The sequence below is a fragment of the Lagopus muta genome, chromosome 12, assembly GCF_023343835.1.
Source record: "Lagopus muta isolate bLagMut1 chromosome 12, bLagMut1 primary, whole genome shotgun sequence".
Taxonomy (NCBI): domain Eukaryota; kingdom Metazoa; phylum Chordata; class Aves; order Galliformes; family Phasianidae; genus Lagopus; species Lagopus muta.
The window spans coordinates 18,301,514-18,322,170 of record NC_064444.1 but is presented as its reverse complement, the minus strand read 5'-3'; the positions used below and the strand labels follow the sequence as shown (position 1 = coordinate 18,322,170).

The 20,657-nt window shown below is 51.3% G+C and overlaps 1 protein-coding gene across 1 annotated transcript; it reads left to right on the top strand.

Annotated features, from left to right (window-relative positions):
* The first annotated feature begins 46 nt into the window (after positions 1–46).
* PDPR (pyruvate dehydrogenase phosphatase regulatory subunit) lies at positions 47–20,235 on the top strand. Its single transcript, XM_048958173.1, has 18 exons — positions 47–133; positions 510–776; positions 2,662–2,795; positions 3,670–3,751; positions 3,844–4,007; positions 4,990–5,111; positions 5,490–5,607; positions 6,882–7,031; positions 9,106–9,298; positions 10,749–10,873; positions 11,999–12,154; positions 12,264–12,397; positions 12,594–12,742; positions 14,013–14,125; positions 14,467–14,561; positions 15,178–15,267; positions 15,507–15,689; positions 16,793–20,235. Exons 1-18 carry the CDS (start codon positions 54–56, stop codon positions 17,195–17,197), a joined length of 2,760 nt encoding a protein of 919 aa, XP_048814130.1. The 5' UTR covers positions 47–53; the 3' UTR covers positions 17,198–20,235.
* Positions 20,236–20,657: the final 422 nt, after the last annotated feature.

Here is a 20,657-nt window from a genome sequence, read left to right as displayed (position 1 = left end):
TGGCTAGCGGTAACCACGCCCCTTCGCTCAGTGCTGGTCTGCGATTGGCTGCGATGCGGCGCGCCGAGCGGCTGTCGTGCTGCCGCCCGCCTGCCGTAAAGCGCGGAAGGTCAGTCCGGCCTCCCGCCGCCAGGTGAGCCGCCGCCCGGCCCGGCTCCCCCAGCCCCGGAGCGGCCGCAGCCGGCCCGTTCGCCGTCCCCTCGTCCTCCCATTCCCGCCCGCTCCGCGCCGCCTCCGTGGATCCGCCGATAAGCGGCGGGGAGCGGCCCGAGGCGGTGCCGGCGCGGCCTGTGCAGCCCGGCGTCGGGTCCCGAGGCGCGGAGCCGCCCGCCGCAGCGCCCCTCGCTGTTAGAAGGGCCGCCGTGCCGCCTCCCCGCTTCCACCTCTTCCTCCTCTTCCTCGCTGCGGTCGGCACACACCCACCCTCCGATCCTTCGCTCTCGGCTTTCCGCGTCCTCTCGTGCCGGCGCCGAGGTGAGCGGTAATTCTCGTCCCTTCCTCCCCGCAAGGAGCGGTGTCTGCTCGCGGCGGTGCTGGCACGGAACGGCCGGGATGTTCCTGCGGCTGCTGGCCGACGTGCGGTGGCGTGGGGCTGATCCCAAGTGGAGGAGCGCGGCCCGCTGCCGGAGCGCCTCCGGGACGGCCGAAACGCAGCCGGTCCCCCTGCCGGCACAGGCCCGGGTGGTCATCTGCGGGGGAGGCATCGCGGGCACCTCGGTGGCCTATCACCTCGCCAAGCTGGGTTGGAAGGATGTCGTCTTGCTTGAGCAGGGCAGGTAAGGATTTTCGGTAATAAAAACGGAGCTGAGCGCACAGCAGCACGTGCTGTGATGTGCGGTTTTTGCCTCTCGGCACTGGAGCCATGGAGCAAGCTGATATTTAATAACAACACACAACTGCTGCTTCATGAGTACAAGAAGCCCTTCTCCCCCATTCCTTCTCCCCCCTTCTCCTTGGCTCCTGCCCTCTCCCCAGGAGCAGGAGGTCAGCAGTGGGTGCATGACGGTTTCCCTCTGCCACGCCTTCCCTCTTACACTTGTATCCTGTTGCAATATGGACTCTTCCCAGGGGCTGCAGTCTGTCAAGAAAACCTGCTCTGGTGCTTTTCACCTGTAAATGTTTTTATAGAGTCACCACTGATGTTTCTAGTGGGCTCAGCCATGCCTTGCAGTGTGTCTGAGAGCTGGCTGAAGGTGTGCGCCATAGGGCAACCCTGGGTTTCTCTCCCAGGATCCATCTCTGCAGCCCTCTGCCCTCAAATTCTGGCTTGCTGCAGAGATGAAATCTCTGTCTGAAAGCAGAACTCACAAACTGCGGGCCTGAAATCTACGCATTCTCACTCGCACTAAGCTTTTGTTCAGTGGCATTGTGATGATGCTAATTTCTCAACTGATCCCTAGAGATGTAGGGTGTATTTTCTTCACCTACAGACTCCCAGCAGTAAGCACTGAAGGCACTTGCATGTAGGGATAGGAAATGATGGGGTCAGCAAAGTTGCTTGCATTGTTTGTACATGTACACATGCATTCAGAGGAGATTTAGGTTTGCCTCCCGCCTACCCACACAGATCCAAGCTGCAGAAGTCAGAGTAGCTGACACTGTTGCTCTGTAAGGAACGTGCTGCTGGTAGAGGAGGCTCAAGAGATGCAGCCGAACTAAACTAGTAGAGCACACCAGCTCTGTCTGTGGTTTACTTGCAGGTAATCAAGCAAAACACAAGGTGGCTTGGAAAGATGGACCATTTTAACACATCCAAAAATCTGTATAGATCATCCCACCCCTAGTGACCACCTCCAGAAGCAGGAAGTGCTGCATACCATAAAGTATTGCACCACCACCACGGCTCAGAAGAGATTGCAGGAGATGGGGAGGTTGTAGGTGGACACGGCCTATTTGGTGCCCTGTCAGCTGGTGAAAGGCTTGGGTTGTCTGCTTTGTTCTGTCACAAAGTTTAGTGCCTATCTGCAAGGTGTGTGTTACAGTTTGGCTGAACATAAGCTAGAGAAACACTTTGTGAACTCCTTGTTGAGTTGAATCAGAAGCCCGTGGCAGGGTTCAATGCATCTTGTTGGAAATGTACTGCCAGCCTTTTCCTGCTGTGTAGATTCCTGTTTTGGAAGTTGACTCTTGGTCTGTTCATGAGGCAGTCTGGGGGCCTCGTGCAGGAGAGTGCTGAGGGATTTGAAGTGTCTGCTGCTGCTGCGCCTGCAGGTACAGCACTGAAGTGGCTTCCCATCAGCTGACTAGCAGGGAGCAATTCTTTCTCTAAGCTGCAAAGGCTCTGAGAAATCCAAGTTAACTTTCCTCCAAGGGAAGCCCTGCTTTGGAGGTAACCCCATCAGGTAGGCAGGTTGATTGAGTGCAAGATCATATTTTTTTCAAGTTATTTATTTGAAAAGTGCCGACATGCAGGACAAGTCAAAGAGGAGTTAATTTGGAACAGAATGCATTTTCAAAAGAGAGATAAAGCAAAATGTCCACCTTACAGCTTTTGAGTCGTCCTGAGGGGCAAAAGAGGGGCTGGTCCCTGTTTGTGATGCAAGGTGAGCACAGAGGGGGTGCTCTTGGTCTGGTGTGCCTGGGGAGCCTTTCTGGGGCACACGCTTGCCTCTCTGCCTGCCCATCAGCTGGATGAGGCTTTCCTTGTGGCTTCTCTTGCAGGTTGGCTGCAGGTACCACGCGCTTCTGTGCGGGCATTGTGAGCACAGCCAGGCCCGTGTCCCTTGAGCTGAAGATGGCACACTACTCCAACAAGCTGTACCAGCAGCTGGAGCAAGAGACAGGCGTGCAAACAGGTACCAGAAGCGTAAGCACTGAGTAAGCTTTGGGAGGTTGGATCAGTGAAATAATGCTCCCATGTCTTAACTGGTGGTGGTTCCTGCTCAAAGAATGAGGTGGATGCAAAAAAAATGCAGTCAGAAGAATGGGAAGGAAGGTGTCAGATGGGCAGGCTGAAGGCAGGCTGCCTGCAGAGCGCGGGCCTTCTCTCTCTCATCTGTAACCTGGACAAACAGGTGAATTTTCCCAAGGACACTAAGAGAGATCAGAGCAAACGAGCCATGTTCTGCAGCAGTTCACTTCTCAGATAGGCAGAAAGGTTAACCAGCTCCATAGTGCAGGCAAAGCAAGATGTTTAACTCCAGTCTCACCCTGGAAACGTGTTGAAATTCTTCCTCTCCTTCCAAAATGCTGGGGCACGTATCTGGTGTGAAGAACTGAAAGCACTCTGCTGCCAAGGACCTGTGTTACATGTCATACTCGACACGTGTCCATGGCCATGTCTGTGATTAAGGTTGGTATTAAGCTGCTGCAGGTGGTGGAATCACAAAACATCTGCTTCTGCTTGGTGAGGTTTTGTTGCTCTGCGTAGCTGTCGGATGACATGCTCGCATTTTTGGCAGTAACCTCTCTTCTCTTTTAATAGGTTCCACGTGTGGAGTTTTACCGTTTTGTAAGCATGAGTAAATGTAGAACGAGGGAGAGTCAGAGCACAGCTCAGAACTAAAGCACTTCTTGTCCTTTTTTTTGCCATTTCTGGTTGCTCGCTGAGGTTCAGGTTGCGTGGGGCCTGGGATCTCCTGGCTCTCGAGTAGTGGAAGCAGCGGGTCTGAAACGAAAAGGAATTTGAGATCCTGCCCAAATCTGACTCGACTCTGGTGATTGTCACAGGGTACGTGAAGACAGGCTCCGTGTCCCTGGCTCAGACTCAGGATCGGCTGATCTCCCTGAAACGCATTGCTTCATCTCTCAAGTATGTATAAGCAGGAAGCACGTCTGATTCCGCAGCCTGCCTCGGTTCTGCCCCGTGCCTGACGGCGGCGTTTCCCCTGTGTTCTGTGGCAGCGTCTCGGGGATCCCCTGCGAAATCATCAGCCCCAAGCAAGTGGCACAGCTCCACCCGCTCATCAACATCCACGACCTGGTGGGGGCCATGTATGTGCCTGAGGATGCGCTGGTGCTGTCTGCCAACGTCAGCCTGGCTCTGGCCACGGCTGCCTCGCGGAATGGTGCGTCTCTCACTTCCTTTCTTTCTGGTGTTCCACGTCCAGGTGTTCCCGTGAGCACTGAAGACCAAAAGCTGCTTGTTTTTATGAGGCTGCTGTTCTGTAAAATCCGTTCTTTTTTTCCTGCCTGGCTGAATGTTTTATCGCATCCTGAGTCCTGTTTCATCAGAAATACGGCCCTTCGTAGGAGCCAGATTAAATTAGACGTGGGAGGAGTTTGAATAATCTGAAATGCAAAAATAGAACTGTCTCTGTTCACCCTCAGAGGGCAGTGAGGCACTGGCACAGGCTGCCCAAGGAGGCTGTGGATGCCCCATCCCTGCAGGCATTCAAGGTCAGGCTGGATGTGGCTCTGGGCAGCCTGGGCTGCTGGTTGGTGACCTGCACACAGCAGGGGGTTGGAACTGGATGAGCACTGTGCTCCTTTTCAGCCCAGGCCATTCTGTGACTGGGCACATTGCTTTGGCAGGAGGTTTGGAAGTGAAGTGGGAAACACTGTTGGTGGGGCACTCTGACAAACTTGGAGCAGTGTGAAAGTGGGGCAGAGGTTAGGCTGGATGACAGAGCTGAGGCTTACTGAAGGTTCAGGTCCCTCAGGTTGGGAGAAGTGATTTAGGAAGGCTCCTCTCTTAGTTTCTTTTAGCCTTGCTCTGTTCTGCATGCTGATTTTCCATAACAGAACTGATTTTCCATTAAAGAAGCAGTCTTGCACCCAAAGCATCAGGCTTTGTTGTATGCAGGACCATAATTGAAAGCAGTCTGTGGTTGGGCTCTTCTTTTATTACAAGAGTCAGGTTGTCACGTGGCAAAGAACAACTCCTCCACTCAGCAATGGAGTTACCTGCCTGCTGTTGCACAAATAGCAGGATTTCACTTGGGCCAAGCACGGGTGTTTTGTCTTCAAGCAAAAAAGAGCTTAGTGATAGCAGCCTGACACTGGGGCACGAAGGCTGGTGGTGGGCTGAGCTCCTTCTGTCCTCTGCAGGCGTCCAGATCCACGAGCGGACGAGTGTCAGCCATGTGTCAGTGCAGAAAGGTCGTGTGACTGGAGTTGAGACCGACAGGGGACACATTAAATGCCAGTACTTCGTCAACTGTGCTGGCCAGGTTGGATTATTCAATTGCTGTTATCCTTGCAATGCCAGCACCCAAATGGTGTTTGCTTCTAGAAGCAGAGCCCAGCGTTGGCTGTGCTGTACAAATCTTTTGCTTTTGTGTTTGAAGTTGGCCTATCCTCATCAAGGTCTGGCTTTTCTGAATGTTACATCAGAAACAAATACAGTCTTTGGCCTAGATGGTTTAGATCCTAAGAAAGCAGGGAAAAAAATGTATTTGTTTAAGGCTTAGGTGCTGAGAACCACATCTTTCTTGGCCTTTTGTGAAAGCCAGCCCACAGAGCTCATCTGTTTGCACGTGCCTTTCTTATTAGAGGTTGTTTTCTTCTTCTCCGTTCTAACGTGTGCTTCTTTTTTTTCCTGATTTCAGTGGGCCTATGAGTTGGGCCACTCTGGGGAGGCACCAGTCAACATCCCAGTGCATGCCTGCGAGCACTTCTACCTCCTGACACATCCTCTGAAGGAACCTCTGGCAAACAACGTCCCCAGTAAGGGCTCTTCACTGTATCAGAGAATCACATCCCCCTTCCCAGGCGGTGTCACTGTGACAGGAGGGCCAGCTGTGCACTGTCAGTTCTCAGCTCAGCTGGCAGTGGGACGTACTTCACCAAATGGCTCTGAATGTCTGTTTCAGTGGTAATGTATGTCATAGAGTCGGCAGGGTTGGAAGGTGGAAAAGGCTGTTGGAAAGCTTTTGCTGCAGAAACTGATTTTCCGAGTTTGTCAGCTGAGCAGACGAATGACCTCAGGCCTCGCTTGCCTGGTTGGCGTGCCTAGATTAGGGAAGAGGGTTGTTGCTCCTGTGGGCTGGAGAGGGTGTTAGCCTTGGCGCTGTGCTTTCCTTGCAGGCTGCTGTGCCCAAGTGGCCCATCTATTCCTTTCCTCCAACTGAAGCTAAGGCTTTGCAATGCCATTTACATGTCTTTGAGCTGTAGGGGCAACCCAAGCTTGAGGTAATTGCTCCTCCCCCACGTTCTGGCTTTTGGGTCTCTTAAAAGCCCTCTGTTTGGAAAGCATTTGGGGAGTAGAAAGCTTTGCTTGTTTACTCTCAGTCTTTAGTAATTTCTGCTTCTAGTGAGCAATACCTATTTTATCCAAGGAATTCAACTCTCTGACCAGACTCTCTGGAGTAATTAGAATTACATATTCACAGCTTTTTTGTGAGCAGGGGCAAAAGGTTGCAATAGGACATGTCAGGTGGGGTTTCATAAGGTGCTTCAAGTGGATGCAGCCATTAAGGAGGCCATCCTGACCTGACTGCCTGCTCTCACCCCCTCGCTGCCCATCTTCTTTGTGCCAGCAGCCTGCAGCCAAGTGGATCAGCAACTTGTGCGCATTAAAAATCACTGTTGCTAATGCCCCAGGAAAATGAGGGGGTGGGCAGGACTTCTCCTGGTGGCGTGTCAGGTCCTGGGTGCAGTTCCAGTGGAATTGAGTTTGTAATCCAGTGTAAGAGTTTGTAAGCCCTGGCCACAAGGCATGTGTGGCACTGTCCTTCTGCTGGCTTTGGTGCTCTTTGCACCACCCAGAAGTTAACCAGAAGTTAACCTGAGCGATCGTGGTGGGAATTAATGAGTGGTCATGTGAGAGGCAGAAGTGGTGTAGAAGCATGAGTGTGGGAGGCTAACCCTGTTTGCTCTCCTGGCTGTGGGCTGCTAGCTTGGCCCAGCCCATCACCAGACCCCGTTGGTGGTGTTTGCCATGAACATGCAGACGTAGCGGTCCCTCCATTCCCTTCCTCCCTCTTTTTCTTTCTCCTCAGCTGTTGTGGACCCCGATGGCAGGATCTACATCCGCAGCTGGCAGGGCGGAATCCTCTCAGGGGGCTTTGAGAAAAACCCCAAACCTCTTTTCACGGAGGGACGGAACCAGCTGGAGATCCACAACCTCCAGGAGGACTGGGATCACTTTGGTACGTGGTGGGGGACGGAGTCCTGCAGCAGCACAGCGCGTGGCTTTGGCAGAAGGCAGACTTGGCAGCCAAGTGTATTTCCAGTGCAGGAAGTTTGCTTTGCAGACAGAACCTGGTTTTGCTGCTTTCCAGACTTCATTCCACACTGACAGTGTTGTGGTTTGTTGCTCTCCACATATGCTGTCTTTTTCCTTCCATATTGCTTACTTGTGTTCTGATGTTCTGGATGTACTTCTGACACGGGGAGTTCTTTGTGTGGGAAGGAACACAGTGTGGTTTAGGAGTCCCTTTTTTCTTCATAACTTTGTGTGTGCCGTCTCCAGTTCTCCTTTTGCCTTGGGGAACCGACTTTGCCCTTTGTCAGAGCTCTTTGCTGCCCTGTGGATGCCTCTGCCTGTGACTCCAGACACAGCTAGACTTTCACAGGTGTCTCCCTGCATTGCTAGTGTGTTCTTCCAGCTACTCCCTACCTTACACTGATTCCTTCTAGTTTTGTGTCCGAGGTCATGATGATACCACGAGCCATTCAAACTCCAGGGTGGTGAGTTAGAGCCAGGGTTGTCTGCAGTTTAGGGACCTGCAGATGGCTGCAGACCTGCTTGAAGTGTTAGCTTCACAGCAGAGTGCCCAAGCTGTGCACCCACTTCCTCTTTGGCTTTCTAAATGAGAAAGTGTTGCCTGCACCCACAGATTGCCTGAGTTTCAGAAGCAACTGCATGCCACATTTCAGCATGACCCTTTCATCAGTTCAGACTACTGAGCAGTTGAATAGAGTCAGAGCTTACTCAGCCAATATTTGATCCTTTCCTAGGGCAGCAGTTCCTGTGGTTTGAGCTCTTGCATTACTGCTTTGATCTCTTTGCTTGGAACACCTTTTGATTTTTGAAATGCTCTGTGCAGCTGCTTAAATGTTGGGTGTAAGTACAAATCTAAAACGGATCCCTCTTTTTATCAGTAAGAATCAAAGGGTCTGTAATGACAGGCTCTCCCTCTGGAATTGCAGTGCACGAGAGAGGGAAGAAAAGGAGCAGGTCACAAAGACCGTTTCTGTCTGTGATTTCTTAGGTAATGTGAAGTCTGAAAGCATTGGTGTTTGAAAAGCTGAGGAGTGTTACTGGTGCTGAGGGCTTCGTTTCACTGTACAAAGCGATGGTGTCGGTTGTGTGCAGGCATCAGCAGTCAAAGCAAAAGATAGGAAGTTAGGCGTGGAGCAGCAAACAGTTGTTATGTCACCCTAAATCCTTGGCTTGCCAGATAAGAGGTGTTGTTTAGGCTCCTTGTCTCCAGAGAGCATCATGGTACTGGAGAGGAGCTGGTGGGAGAGGGGCCAGTGGCCGAGCACGGCTTGGAGCAGCTTCCCAAGGGAGGGATTGAATGGGTAAGGAAGAGAGAGGAGACCAAACATCCAGGGTGATGGACAGAGGTCCAGGGAAGCCTGAGTGGGGTGGAGAGGCGAGGTGGGGAGCTCCTGTGCACTCTCTCTTCTGCAGTGGCAGCTGGAGGCCATCATAAAAGGTAATCGAGTGTGAGGTTTGAAACAAGAGGTGATTCCTCATACCATACACGTGTGGAGCTCCTTGGCAGCACGTGCCAGGGGTCTTCAGAAGATGTGGGGAAACAGTCGAAAAAGAAGAGATCGATTAAGGGTTACTATTTAGTAAATATCACTTACCTGTCAATAAATACTAGTTTTGTTTAGTAAAGACTGTTCAGCATTTAGTAAATATTATCTTTGTATTTAGTAAATACCATTTAGGGTGAAGGGAAGGCTTACCAGGCTTTTAGGAGATGCTCTTAGCTGCAGGTAAGTGTGGGCTGGCAAGATGTGTGAGGCACATGTCGCACAGCCTTGTCTCTTCTTGTTGCTCTCTAGGTTTCTATTGCTTTCCCTAACAAAACCAAACACATCTGCACTGTGGAAAACAGCACCGACCTCTTGGTGTGAATCAGTGTGGCTGTTTGTAGCTGAAATGAGAGCTGTGTTCGGGCAGCAGCCTGCTGGCCTGTCTGGCCGTGAAGCAGCTGACGGCTCCGCGATGTGACTTCTGGTCTTTTTGTTTGTCTGGGCTCCTAGAACCCCTGCTGAGCTCCCTCCTGCGCAGGATGCCCAACTTGGAGGCCCTGCAGATCATGCAGTTGGTGAACTGCCCGGAGTCCTTCACGCCAGACATGCGGTGCATCATGGGCGAGTCGCCCACCGTGCGGGGATACTTCGTCCTGGCTGGAATGAACTCGGCTGGGATCTCATATGGTGGGGGAGCAGGCAAGTAAGTGGTTTCTCACTATTATGTGTGTAAGTAAGGTTTGAACTAAGGAAGAAGGCTGCTCGAATGTCGCTGTTTGTCACAGTCCTGCTGCTGCTGAGAGAGGCCGCTGTTGTCTCCAGCTTGAGGGATGGAGGGGAGCAGTGCTGCTTTCTGGTGATGTTCTGTGTGTATCCCAGTCTGTACTGGCCTCTCCTGTCCTGCACACCTCTCCAGGCACCACATTCCAGTGACCAACAGCCTGCTGGGGATCAAGCGAGCTTCCTGAGCTAACCAGTCCCAATTTTTGTCTCCCAGGAATCTGCTTTAATCTCATCAAAGCTTATTCCTTCATCTTCTGTACTCTGTGTACCCTTTAGTTACATGTAGTTTTATTATCTGGCTGAAACCATTTGCGTTTTCAAGTTGTCACTGTGGATAATTTCTCTCAAAACCGTGAATCTAAAGCAGGCAGAGCATCCATAGGTGGTGCCAGGTGTGGCCAATACAGCTAAAGGCAGCTGGAGATGTAATCATTTCCCAGCACATTCCAGCTCCTGTGCTAATGCAGATATTTTGACAGGCATATAAGTGTTAACCCAGCAGCAAAGTTGCTTGCAAAATGATCATTGCTTCCTCTGATTGCCATTTGGGTTTGGCAGCCCAGCATCCCTTCTGCTGTACAGCTTTCTTAACAAACTGCTCGGCTAGTGCTAATATCTGCATTTTTCCTCTAGTTTCTCTCCATTATCAATTAGCTTAACTCACCAAGGGAAGGAAATCATCACATTTCATTGCCGTAGCATAATACGGAGAATCTTTGCCGTGAGGTTCTCTAAGAGTCAAAATCTCTTCTGAAGCTAAAAACCAGTTTTCCATTTGCTGCTACAGCCTGAAGATGAGCTTATGCGACTTTTAATGATCAGCCTCAAACCCTTTGTTTTTCTGCTCACTGGCTGCAAGCAGATCCTTTAGCTCTGCTTTTACCTGAGCTGCCTTTGTCCCTTAGCTCTGGAGCCTTCCTCCCTCACTGCTGGGAGTGAAGCAAAACATAACTTGGCTGGTACCTGGTGCCAAAGTGAATGCTGTCACCGAGGCTTTGTGGCTGAGCCTGCACAAGGTGCTGAGAAATGACAAAGCAGTCAGCCTGCAGACTGCAGCCTAAGGACCCAGCACTGCTTTGTGTAGTGCAGCACGAGGGCTTGGTGCTGTCAGCCAAGCTGCCTGTCCAGTCTGGCTCCGTTCAGCACATGTCCTTCACTCCCTGCTGCCCTGTATTTTTCATCCTAGTGGGAAACTAATAACGTGGATGGTTGATGGATGGCTTTTATAAAGGAGAAGTCTTCCAGATTCAGGATACCATTTTAGTTCTGCCCTCTCCCAGATGCTCTCATGTCCGAATCGCCTTGTTTCTAACTTTGAAACTTTTGTTCCGCTGATGAATGTCTTGGTTTTTCTTCACTGCTTCCATCAGGTACCTGGCAGAGTGGATGGTACATGGCTACCCATCCGAAAACGTCTGGCCTTTGGATCTGAAGCGTTTTGGCACTCTTCAGAGCAGCCGCACCTTCCTCCGTCACCGTGTGATGGAAGTCATGCGTAAGTGAGGGCTCTGCCTCGCCAGGACGTGCAACCATTTGCTCTTTGCTGCACTGTCTGTCCTCTGTCAGCTGTTACTGCTCTGAGAACCATTTTCATCCTGCTGGTCTCCCCTGGACAGTTGCAGGGATGCATTTCCCAGAGGGAGGGGGAATGGTGCTGGCTTTGTGTTGGCAGTGTTCTCGTTAGCCTTCCTGGAAGAGATGCTGTTGGTAGGGTGCTTCTTCCTATTCCTGTGCTTTGCCTCTGCTCTGGGGAACTTTGTGCTTCTCTGTGTAGGATTCCAGCCTAATGAAACAGCACCGAGGTCTGGATTGGAAATAGTAGGGCTATCTATCTCAGCTTCAGTACTTTATGACCTAAGGAGAAACTTAGTATTTATAAAGAAATATTCTGATGTCTTTCAGTTGTACTCCCTACTGGTAATGAGGGAGGATTGTAGAATGGCCTGTGTTGGAAGAGACCTTTAAGATCATCTCATTCCAACCCCCTGCTATAGGCAGGGACACCTCCCTCTGGAGCAGGTTGCTCACATTCCCAGCCTGGCCTTGAGCCCTTCCAGGGAGGTGTTATCCACAAGGATGCTTGTTTTCTTAAAAAGGATATTTAGATATTGGCTGAGAAAGTGTAGGAGACATCTGGAAAAGCTTCAGTGATTAGAAAAGGCTGAGCTGCTGATATTTGAGGAGGTGAATTCGATGGTTCCCCCACTGTTAGTGATGTCAGAATGAGGAGTGTGTGATAGAGAGTGCTGTCAGGGGGGAAGTGTGCATCACTAATGTGAGTCTGTGTGACTTCACAGAAAAGAGAGCTTTTGCTCAGGTGTATCGACAGTGTAGTCATGAGGCCACAGGTATCTACAGACCTCAGTGCATATTTCATGAGGCTGCAGGTGTCTACAAAGGCATTCTGTGCAAATACCGTTAGATTTTGCACAGCTACAAAAGGATCAAAACAGATTTGCCCATGCCCAGAAATGGAAGAGGAAATCAGAACTGTTTTGAGGGAATTCCCTCGATGTATCAGAAGAGGTATAAGAAATCCACTCCTCATCAGTCATCTGGAAGAAGATCCTAGCTACAGGTCACCTCTTGACCTAACGGGGGCTCTGTGTGACCATTGCAGCTCTCATGTGTGACCTGAAGGTTCCCCGCTGGGACTTCCAGACGGGCAGACAGCTGCGCACCTCCCCGCTGTACGACCGCCTGGATGCCCAGGGGGCCAGGTGGATGGAGAAGCACGGCTTTGAGAGGGTCAAATACTTCGTTCCACCTGGGAAAGGTGAGATCGTGTTTTCCTCTGCCTGGTGCATCTGTCCCAGTCTGCATTTGCTGTTAATTTGTTCCATTTATGTGGAAAACCGTGGCTTCGTTTCTTCTTGACACATTAGATCTGCTGGATTTGGATCAGAGCAAAACCTTCTACAAACCAGACTGGTTTGAGATCGTGGGTTCTGAAGTCAAGTGCTGCAAGGAGGCAGTGTGTGTGATCGACATGTCGTCCTTTACCAAGTTTGAGATAAGTGTGAGTAGTGCTGGAGTGACGGGGCACAGCCTGCCCGGGGCAGCCTGCTCTTTCCTGATGGTTCCTGAGGAGAGCTGGAGGGAGGGGGGCCAAATTCCCAACTGGAATAATTTGGGCCAGAACATTGACGCGCTCCTCAGCTGCCCCAGTGGATGAGTGTTGCTCACACAGCTTGTCTGACTCTCATCTCCCGTAGTCCACAGGAGACCAGGCGCTGCAGAGCCTGCAGTACCTCTTCTCCAACGACCTGGATGTGCCAGTGGGGCATGTTGTGCACACTGGCATGCTGAATGAGAACGGAGGCTACGAGAACGACTGCAGCATAGCGCGCTTGAGCAAACGCAGGTGGGTGCACATCTCCACCACCTGCATTGGTGGGAGCGCCTGTAGGAGCCTCTCAGCAAAGGCTGCAAACTCCACTCACACTCCTCATAAGGAAACAGGAAGCCTCTGTGCTGCTGTAGTGCTGCACCCCAAATGGGAGCGTGGCTTTAGTGGGGGAAATGGGCCCTTTTGGTGGCTGCAGGTCAGAGCAGATTTCAGCCACACGGTGGGGTTCAGGTGTTTGCTTTCTCCATTGGCAGACACATTTCTTTTCAGTCATCAGTTGATTGCTTTGTTCAAACTAACAGCGTTTGCTGGTTGACTCCTGGGCAATCTTCTCACTGGGGTTCCCTGCTGAGATGGCTCCTTTGGGATTATTTCTGCTTGCATTGCTGTGTGGTTTCTCTCATTCTCAGCACAGTGCACTCTCATGTGGTTTTTTTTTTTGCTCTCTGATGCAAACTGACACGATCACAGGATCCTTAGATGCAGCAGCTTGAGCTCTCTTTGGCATTTAATTAAAAAAAACCAACCCCTTCCGATGGTTAAAAACTTTTTAATGGGTATGTCTCAGCTGAGCATTGGTTTTATTTCCCTGCACCACTTTCTGTGTGTGCTCTCATTGTGCTGATGTGAAAGCAGTCTTCTCTGCTGCTCTTCTAATTAGAAGCTGCTTTTTCCCTCTTCCTCTATTTGCATTCATGTATTGTTAGGACCATTGTCTGCCTCTGCGTGAAACTGGTGCTTTCCTCCTTGCTAACCACGTTTGCAGATATTATCTCTGTCAATAATGCACTCCAGCTCACAATCTGTATGAAAGAGACCAGCTTGTTTCCACATATCAAATAGAGTTCTGTGCACAGACCCTGTTAATAATAACCACCATTGTGTCAGGAGAGATTGCTGAAACAAGAAGTGGCTTTGAGAGTGGAGCGCCCTTGTGCTGTCAGAGCACCCGCAATCACTGCTCTTCAAGAGCTGCAGAACTGTCTGCAAGATGACTGTGACTTTGGAGCTGCCACGTGGGCTTGCTGTAGAACTGCCTGCATTCTGTTTCTAGAGCTTCTGCTTCTGCCTTATCACCAGAGCGCTGCTGCTGCTTGCAGGCAAAGCTTTCCTGTTGTAACAGGTGTGATGGTGTTGATCCATTAGTCGTGGTGTTCCTAAACCACCATACTGGGTCTTGTGTTATCTTGGGAGGTGCTGAGTGCCTCCAGTGGTTGTTGGGCATAGAATGAACTGAGTGATCTCATGGCTGTCGAGATTCATTGTTTCTTGGTTTCTTTTCCAGCTTCTTTATGATTTCCCCAACTGACCAACAAGTCCATTGCTGGGCCTGGCTGAAAAACCATTTGCCTGAAGATAGCAACTTGACCATAGAAGATGTGACCTGGAAGTACACGGGTAATGCACCTCTGAAAGCAGACCTTGTCGCACGGCCTGAAGTCACAGATGGTGCCTTGTGTTTGTTGTGGTGTCTGTGGAGCTGTGTCTCTTTTCCAAGCAGATGAAACCAGTCATCAGACTCTTCCTCCCAGCAAGCCGTGAGCTGGGAGACAGATTTCCTCTCCTGTGTGATACCAGGAGAGTCTAATGATGTCCCTATTCTTAAGTGATCTTTACAACCCTCCCCGGTGTGAACTACACAGCTTCCCAAAGGGAAATAAAAAATAGGTGCATGCACGTGTGCAGCATGAATAGGACCTCGTCAGTCTGATCCTAATGATTCATCTTCCTCTCTTTAGCTCTCAACCTGATCGGCCCCCGTGCTGTGGATGTCTTGTCAGAGTTGTCCTATGCCCCAATGACCCCGGAACACTTTCCTTCTTTCTTCTGCAAGGTGAGTGATCGTGCTTCCTTCCTCCTCACCCCACTAGGTTTCCAGAAGCGTGTGTGCAAGAAGGGAAAGGCCTGTGCTTTCAGTAGTTAGGGGGGAATTTGGATTCACCTACAGTTATTGCAGTAGCTGTGCTATGCTGGTCATGTCCTCATTAGGCTCACTTTGCTACCTGCTTTATTTGGATTGTGCTTGCTGAATATATAGGTTAACACGAGTTTGTTGTCAGTCTCCCACTCTCTGTAGGCTTGGTGCCATGTGGTATCATGGCGTGTATCATGTAACCTGTTCCAAACCCATCAGTCAGGGGCAGCTGGGGTTGGTGGCTCTGGAGTCATTGTCACATCCAAGGGCTGAGCAGCTAGCTGCTGTTAACTCCTCCAGAGTGTAAAGCACGAGCTGCTGTTCCCATCCAGTTCCAAGGCTTTCACAAAGAGATTCAGTAACCTGGATGATATTTGGATAGCTGCTGCCTGGATTCTTAGATTCAGTCCTTCAGAAGTGTGTGCTGGTGGCAGACGACTCGCCCCACGCGGTGTGCATTGTGTGTTACTGTGTTCCTTCTGGATCTCTGTGCTGTGTTCCAGTTGGGATGTTTTCACCCCCTCTGATTCTGCAGGAGATGAGCGTGGGCTACGCTAACGGCATCCGAGTGATGAGTATCACTCACACAGGAGAGCCTGGATTCATGCTTTATATTCCCATCGAGGTAAGAACACACTGCAGCCTCAGCTAATTAAAACAGTTGCTTGCATGCATAATTAGCAGTGGATTTTCCACCTTGACTCAGGGTAACAAAGAGTGGGAAAGGTGCCTGCAGGGCACAAGGGGAGATCCCTGCTTCGTCTAGCATCCCAGCAGCCAGCAAACACGGGTGGTGGTGTGTCAGCTGCTGCCCCTCTTTCCTGGCGCATGCCTGCAGCTCTGTGCTTCCCCCTTCCTTTGCAGTACGCCCTCCATGTGTACAACGAGGTGATGAACACGGGGCAGAAGTACGGGATCCGCAACGCCGGTTATTACGCGCTGCGCAGCCTGCGGATTGAGAAGTTTTTTGCCTTCTGGGGCCAGGATCTGGATGCCTTTACCACTCCTATGGAGTGTGGCCGTGAGTTCCAGGTCAAGCTGGAAAAGGTACGGTGGAAAACTGGAATTGTGGCAGGGCCCAGCAGTGCAGTGATGCCACCCAAGTGGGTAGAAGGGTCATTTTTTGATGGAGCTGTAAGGGTGTGACTATGACCTGTGTTCTTAGGCTTTATAAAGGTGCTAAAAAGATTAAAAAAAAAATATGCCATCTTCCTCTTTCCTGGGCAGCATTCCCAGTGATCTGGGTAGTATCCTGTGTAGCTCAGTGTAGTGGAGGGAGCTGCATACCTTCCAGCACTCGTGTTTCTCCCAGCTCCTTTCCCAATCTGATGAAGCAGAAGCCAGTCCGTGCCCCACGTGGCTTGTCATGAAGCTGAAAGCATGCCAGGATAGACACCAGGGACAGGAGCTCTCTATTTTTGCTGTAACATAAACCAGTGTGGAACTGTACCCCACTGTGCTGTGATAGAGACAGGTGCCATCCCTATCACTTGCTTGTTTTCATCTTTCTCACATCTTCGCATGAGCCAAAACAAATGCTTGTATCAGCTCAGGGAGCACACACTGATCATGGGTACAAATTTTGGATGGTTTCCTTCTGGTTTGTAAAATCATAGAATCATAGGATGGCTTGGGTTGCAAAGGAGCACAGTGCTCATTTCTTTTTAGCCCCCCTCCTATGTGCAGGTCACCAGCCAGCAGCCCAGGCTGCCCAGAGCCACATCCAGCCTGACCTCAAATGCCTGCAGGGATGGGGCATCCACAGCCTCCTTGGGCAACCTGTGCCAGTGCCTCACCACCTTCTGGGTGAAAAACTTCCTCCTAACATCCAACCTAAACCTCCCCTGTCTCACTTTAAAACACACTGAAACTTCTGGGAGCAGAAAAATGATGGAAACTGGAGTTGTGAAATGCCTTTGGCTGAGGTGAAAACTCCAGGGCCCCTTTCACGACTGTTTTTGCATTTAATACCTTCAGCACCTGGACCAGGGGGGCGTGACAGCTTCTGTGTGAGCTGGGTGCAGAGCAGCCTGTTCTGATGGGGCGTAACTTCCAAGCCCAAGCCGACCTCACCTTGGTAGTTTGTTAAAACTCAGCAGTGCCGCAGTTTCCCTTCCTTCCATCAGCTGAAGCTTTCTTTTTTCCCCCAGGGGATGGAGTTTGTTGGCCAGGAAGCTCTGTTGGAGCAGAAGCAGAACGGGGTGTACAAACGCTTCACCATGTTCATTCTCGAGGACCACGACACAGATATGGACCTCTGGCCCTGGTGGGGCGAACCCATCTTCCGCAACGGCCGCTACGTGGGCAAAACCACCAGCAGTGCCTACAGCTACACTCTGGAGCGCCACGTCTGCCTTGGCTTCGTGCAGCACTTCGATGAGAAGACAGGGGAAGAGCTGGTGGTGACGACTGACTTCATCAACCAGGGCGAGTACGAGATCGACATCGCCGGGCAGCGCTTCCAGGCCAAAGCCAAACTCTACCCCTTCAGCTCCCTCTTTGCTCAGCGTCGCCGCAAGGATGAGGTGGAACTGAGTGGCTACCAGAGGGAGTAGTGCCGGCTGGAGCCCCACTCCTTTTTCCCAAGCTGGAGCCTTCAGCTGCCACCTTCCAGTGCTCTCTCCACACCTCCATACGTTTCTTTTCTTTTTTTCCTTTCCAGCCTTGCAACTTTTAAACTTTTTTCCAGCGTGTTCCATTTTGTATGTTTTAAAACTTTTAATTCTCCAGCTTTCTGAACCCTGTCCATCTCCCTCCCTCAGCCCTTTGCTTGCCAGGCTCCCCCATGTCTCAAAGCACAGTGCTGAACGTGCACCCAGGTGCCCATGGGAGCGTTTCAGTGGGAAGCCTGTAAAGGAGCAAACATCTCCATAGCCCTGCAGTGATGGGAAGGGCTCAGGGGAGCTCCTGAGGACTACAGCCTTTCTCTCTCCTGCAGTATAAGGCACAGGACAGCAGGTATTGGCTCTGCTCTGCTGTCACTTTGGCAGGTGACCACTTTGCAGAGGGGTCAGTGCGTGGATGCACACAGCCATAGAGCGACCAGCTACCTCACCAGCACAGCACACAGCACTGGGTGAGCAGGCAGGTGTTGGTGTGTCCCAGCCAGCCCCACCATTTTGCCTAGCAGGGAACCCAGTAGGTTTAACCATCACATCATGGAGATGATGCTGGTAAGTCTTTCATTGTCATTTGGGTTGGATTTTTTTTTTGTGGGGGGTCAGTGTTGGTCTTCAGTTGTATTTATAGGAATTCTACATGGGTAGATAATGCATATAATCTGCCTTTATGTATAGAATTGAAGACCAACACGTGTTTTAGTTCTGTAAGGGAGTGGGGTTGTTTTCTATTAGCAGAAATAGGGCAGGTGTTGGCGTTCCACGCTGCCAGCACTGTTGAAACACCACTTTGTTTCAGCCACACAGTGTGCAGTCCCTCTGTGAGCATTCTTTCACTTTCCCTCATTGACATGACTGTCTGGCAAGGTTCATGCAGAGAACACAAGTTTTCTTACCAACTCGTGTTTGGGGACATAAGGAAAGCAGGCGGCGCCAAGTTGTGTCACACAGGTTGACATCTTTCTCTTCTTCTGGTTGTGGGAGCGACCAGAAGCAAAGCTTTTCTTTATTTCCTGGAAGGAGGTTGGCTGTGCCTCCTGGCCCTGGCACCCACCTATTCACTATGGCTTTCCTGCTCCCCTCCATGCCAACATTGCCCTGGAGTTTAAGCTCAGCCTTGCACTGATGCAGCCTTGATGAACACTTTGTAATTTGGGGGCATTTTCCAGTGAAGTGGTGAACATCACGAGTGTAAATATGAGCTCTAAGCCTTGGCAAGCTCCCGCTTCGTTTCCTGCTACTTCAGTTGTGCCTTCAGTTGAGCCTTTGGTCGGCCAGTTTGTGGTTGAGATGTTCTCAGTGTGAAGTTGGATGGAGCTGAGGCAACGAGGGTGGAAGGGAAAACCCTTTATGCCTTAAGAACAGAGCAAGTTCCCCATTCAGGCTGGTACGGAAGCTGCAGAAATTACAAGTGGAACTTTGTGTTGACTCTCCAGTACCAGAAATAGAGTGAGAGCAGCCCTACGTCGCGCCGCTCGACGGAGGAGCGCTGTGCCAGGGTTGAGGCTCAGGGCTGGGCGGTTTGGCACCTGCTCCTGCCTTCCCTTCTGCAAGTTCTGGTTCTCCTTTTGGATCTGGAGCTGCGTTCTGTCCCTCGCTGTGGCCGTGCCTGACCTCCCATGCCTTGCTGGTCTTTGAGAGGCTGCTGAAGCAACCCGTGCTGGAGAAAGGACTTCGTTGTTGACGTTTAATGACCTGGGGATGAGAGGAAGCCAGCTGTTGAGAAGCGTTTTCTATTTCAGCAGGGTGTGCTGCGGTGATTGTCACATCTATCTTCGCCAGACTTCATTTCTTCCTCGTGTCTCTGTCTGGATTTGCTGCTCCTTGCTGCTGCAGTTCATCTTGCTGTTCTGTGGTGAGCAGGAGGGGCCGTGCAATGCCTGCCCTGCACCTTGGGGTCGTGTTTCAAGCCTGGCTTCCTCCTCCTGTTGCTGTGCCCACTCCCATCCCCTGGCACAGGGCTTCCTTGGGCTGGAGTCCTGTGCTTCCATGGGACCTCAGGCCATGACTGATGGGGGTGAAAAGCAGGGACTGAAACTCTTACATTTGAGGAGGGGAAAAAAATTACGACAAACGACTGCCCTCCACTTTTGCAAAGGAAATCCGTTGCTTATGGGGCAGGATTCTTGTTTTAGAGCAGAACACGTGGCTGCTGGTAAAGCCCAGCAAAAAAACATCATCACCTTTGGATTTGTCTTCCCGACTGGTTTCATTGGGACATTTGGGCAGCTCGATTCTTGCCCGTGTCAGCAAGTTGAAGGCTTTCAACTTCCTTAAGTGGCTGCCGGGGCTGGGGCTGGCTTATTTTACCTCCCTGTTCCAGCGGGAAACAGGATGCAGGGGAGCAGGGAGCAGTGCCACCAGGCACGCAGGAAGAGCAGGCAGCATTTCTCTTTGCACTTTAACCGCTCAGAGCCCTCAGCAGGAGCAGCCCTGTGTGTTTTGGGGCAGGAGAAGAGCCTGCAAGCATTGGCTCAGCTCCTCCTGGGCAGGGTGAGGCTCTGCAGGCAGGCAGCCCGTGCTCCCACCGCGTGTACCTGCAGGCTGTTGCTCAGAGCCCCTCTCTCTTCTTGCAGTCTCCCGTTTTCAAGAGCTGCAAGGACTTCCAAAAGGGTTCTGTGGCAGAAATGTTAGGAACGAGTGCAGCTCGAGGCTGTGAAAGCGTTCCTTAGTGCCTTACATGGTGGAAGGGGTGGAGGCGGGCAGAGCAGCTCACTGTGCCCGCGCAGGGTCTCTGCATGGGAGGATGCAGGCAGCTCCTTCAAGGGGCTGAGGAGATGCAGCACTGCTCCTGCCTGGCCATGGGGGACACGGATTGTTCCCAAGCACACAAACAGGGCTGAGCTGGCTGCTCTCTGCTGGGGCTGTTCTGTATGCTGTATTTATTGCCGTGCTTTACGTCATTTCATATTTTGGTTGGCTTGAATGTTGCTAGGTTTGTATATTAATAAAGAAGTGTTTTAACTACTCCTGAATGGGGCGGTTTGTTGTGCTGGAGCCTTGTGTACCCCTCGAGATCCAAATTCTATGGCTTCCCTTCCCATGACAGCTCAGCCATGTGGATCCTCTTGCAAAGTGCCCCGGTCCTGGTGGGGATAGGACTGCTGATGCATCCCTACCACTGCCTGTGCCCCACGGTGTCCTCGAATCAGGATGGAGGAACACAGAGCCGTCCAGATGCATGGTTTTTATTGACTTAAAAAAAAAAACAAAACAAAAACCCAACCAAATTGTTTTAAGACAGTTGTGTGCAGAAGTCCCCACGTCCGCACAGGCTGCGGGGCCGCCTCACCCCGCGATGGGGACTCCCCAAAACCTCGGTTTCTCCCCAAAACCAACCCCCCCTCCCCCCCTCCATCCCCCGATGCCCACAGCCTCTGCCTGCTGCTCCTCTATG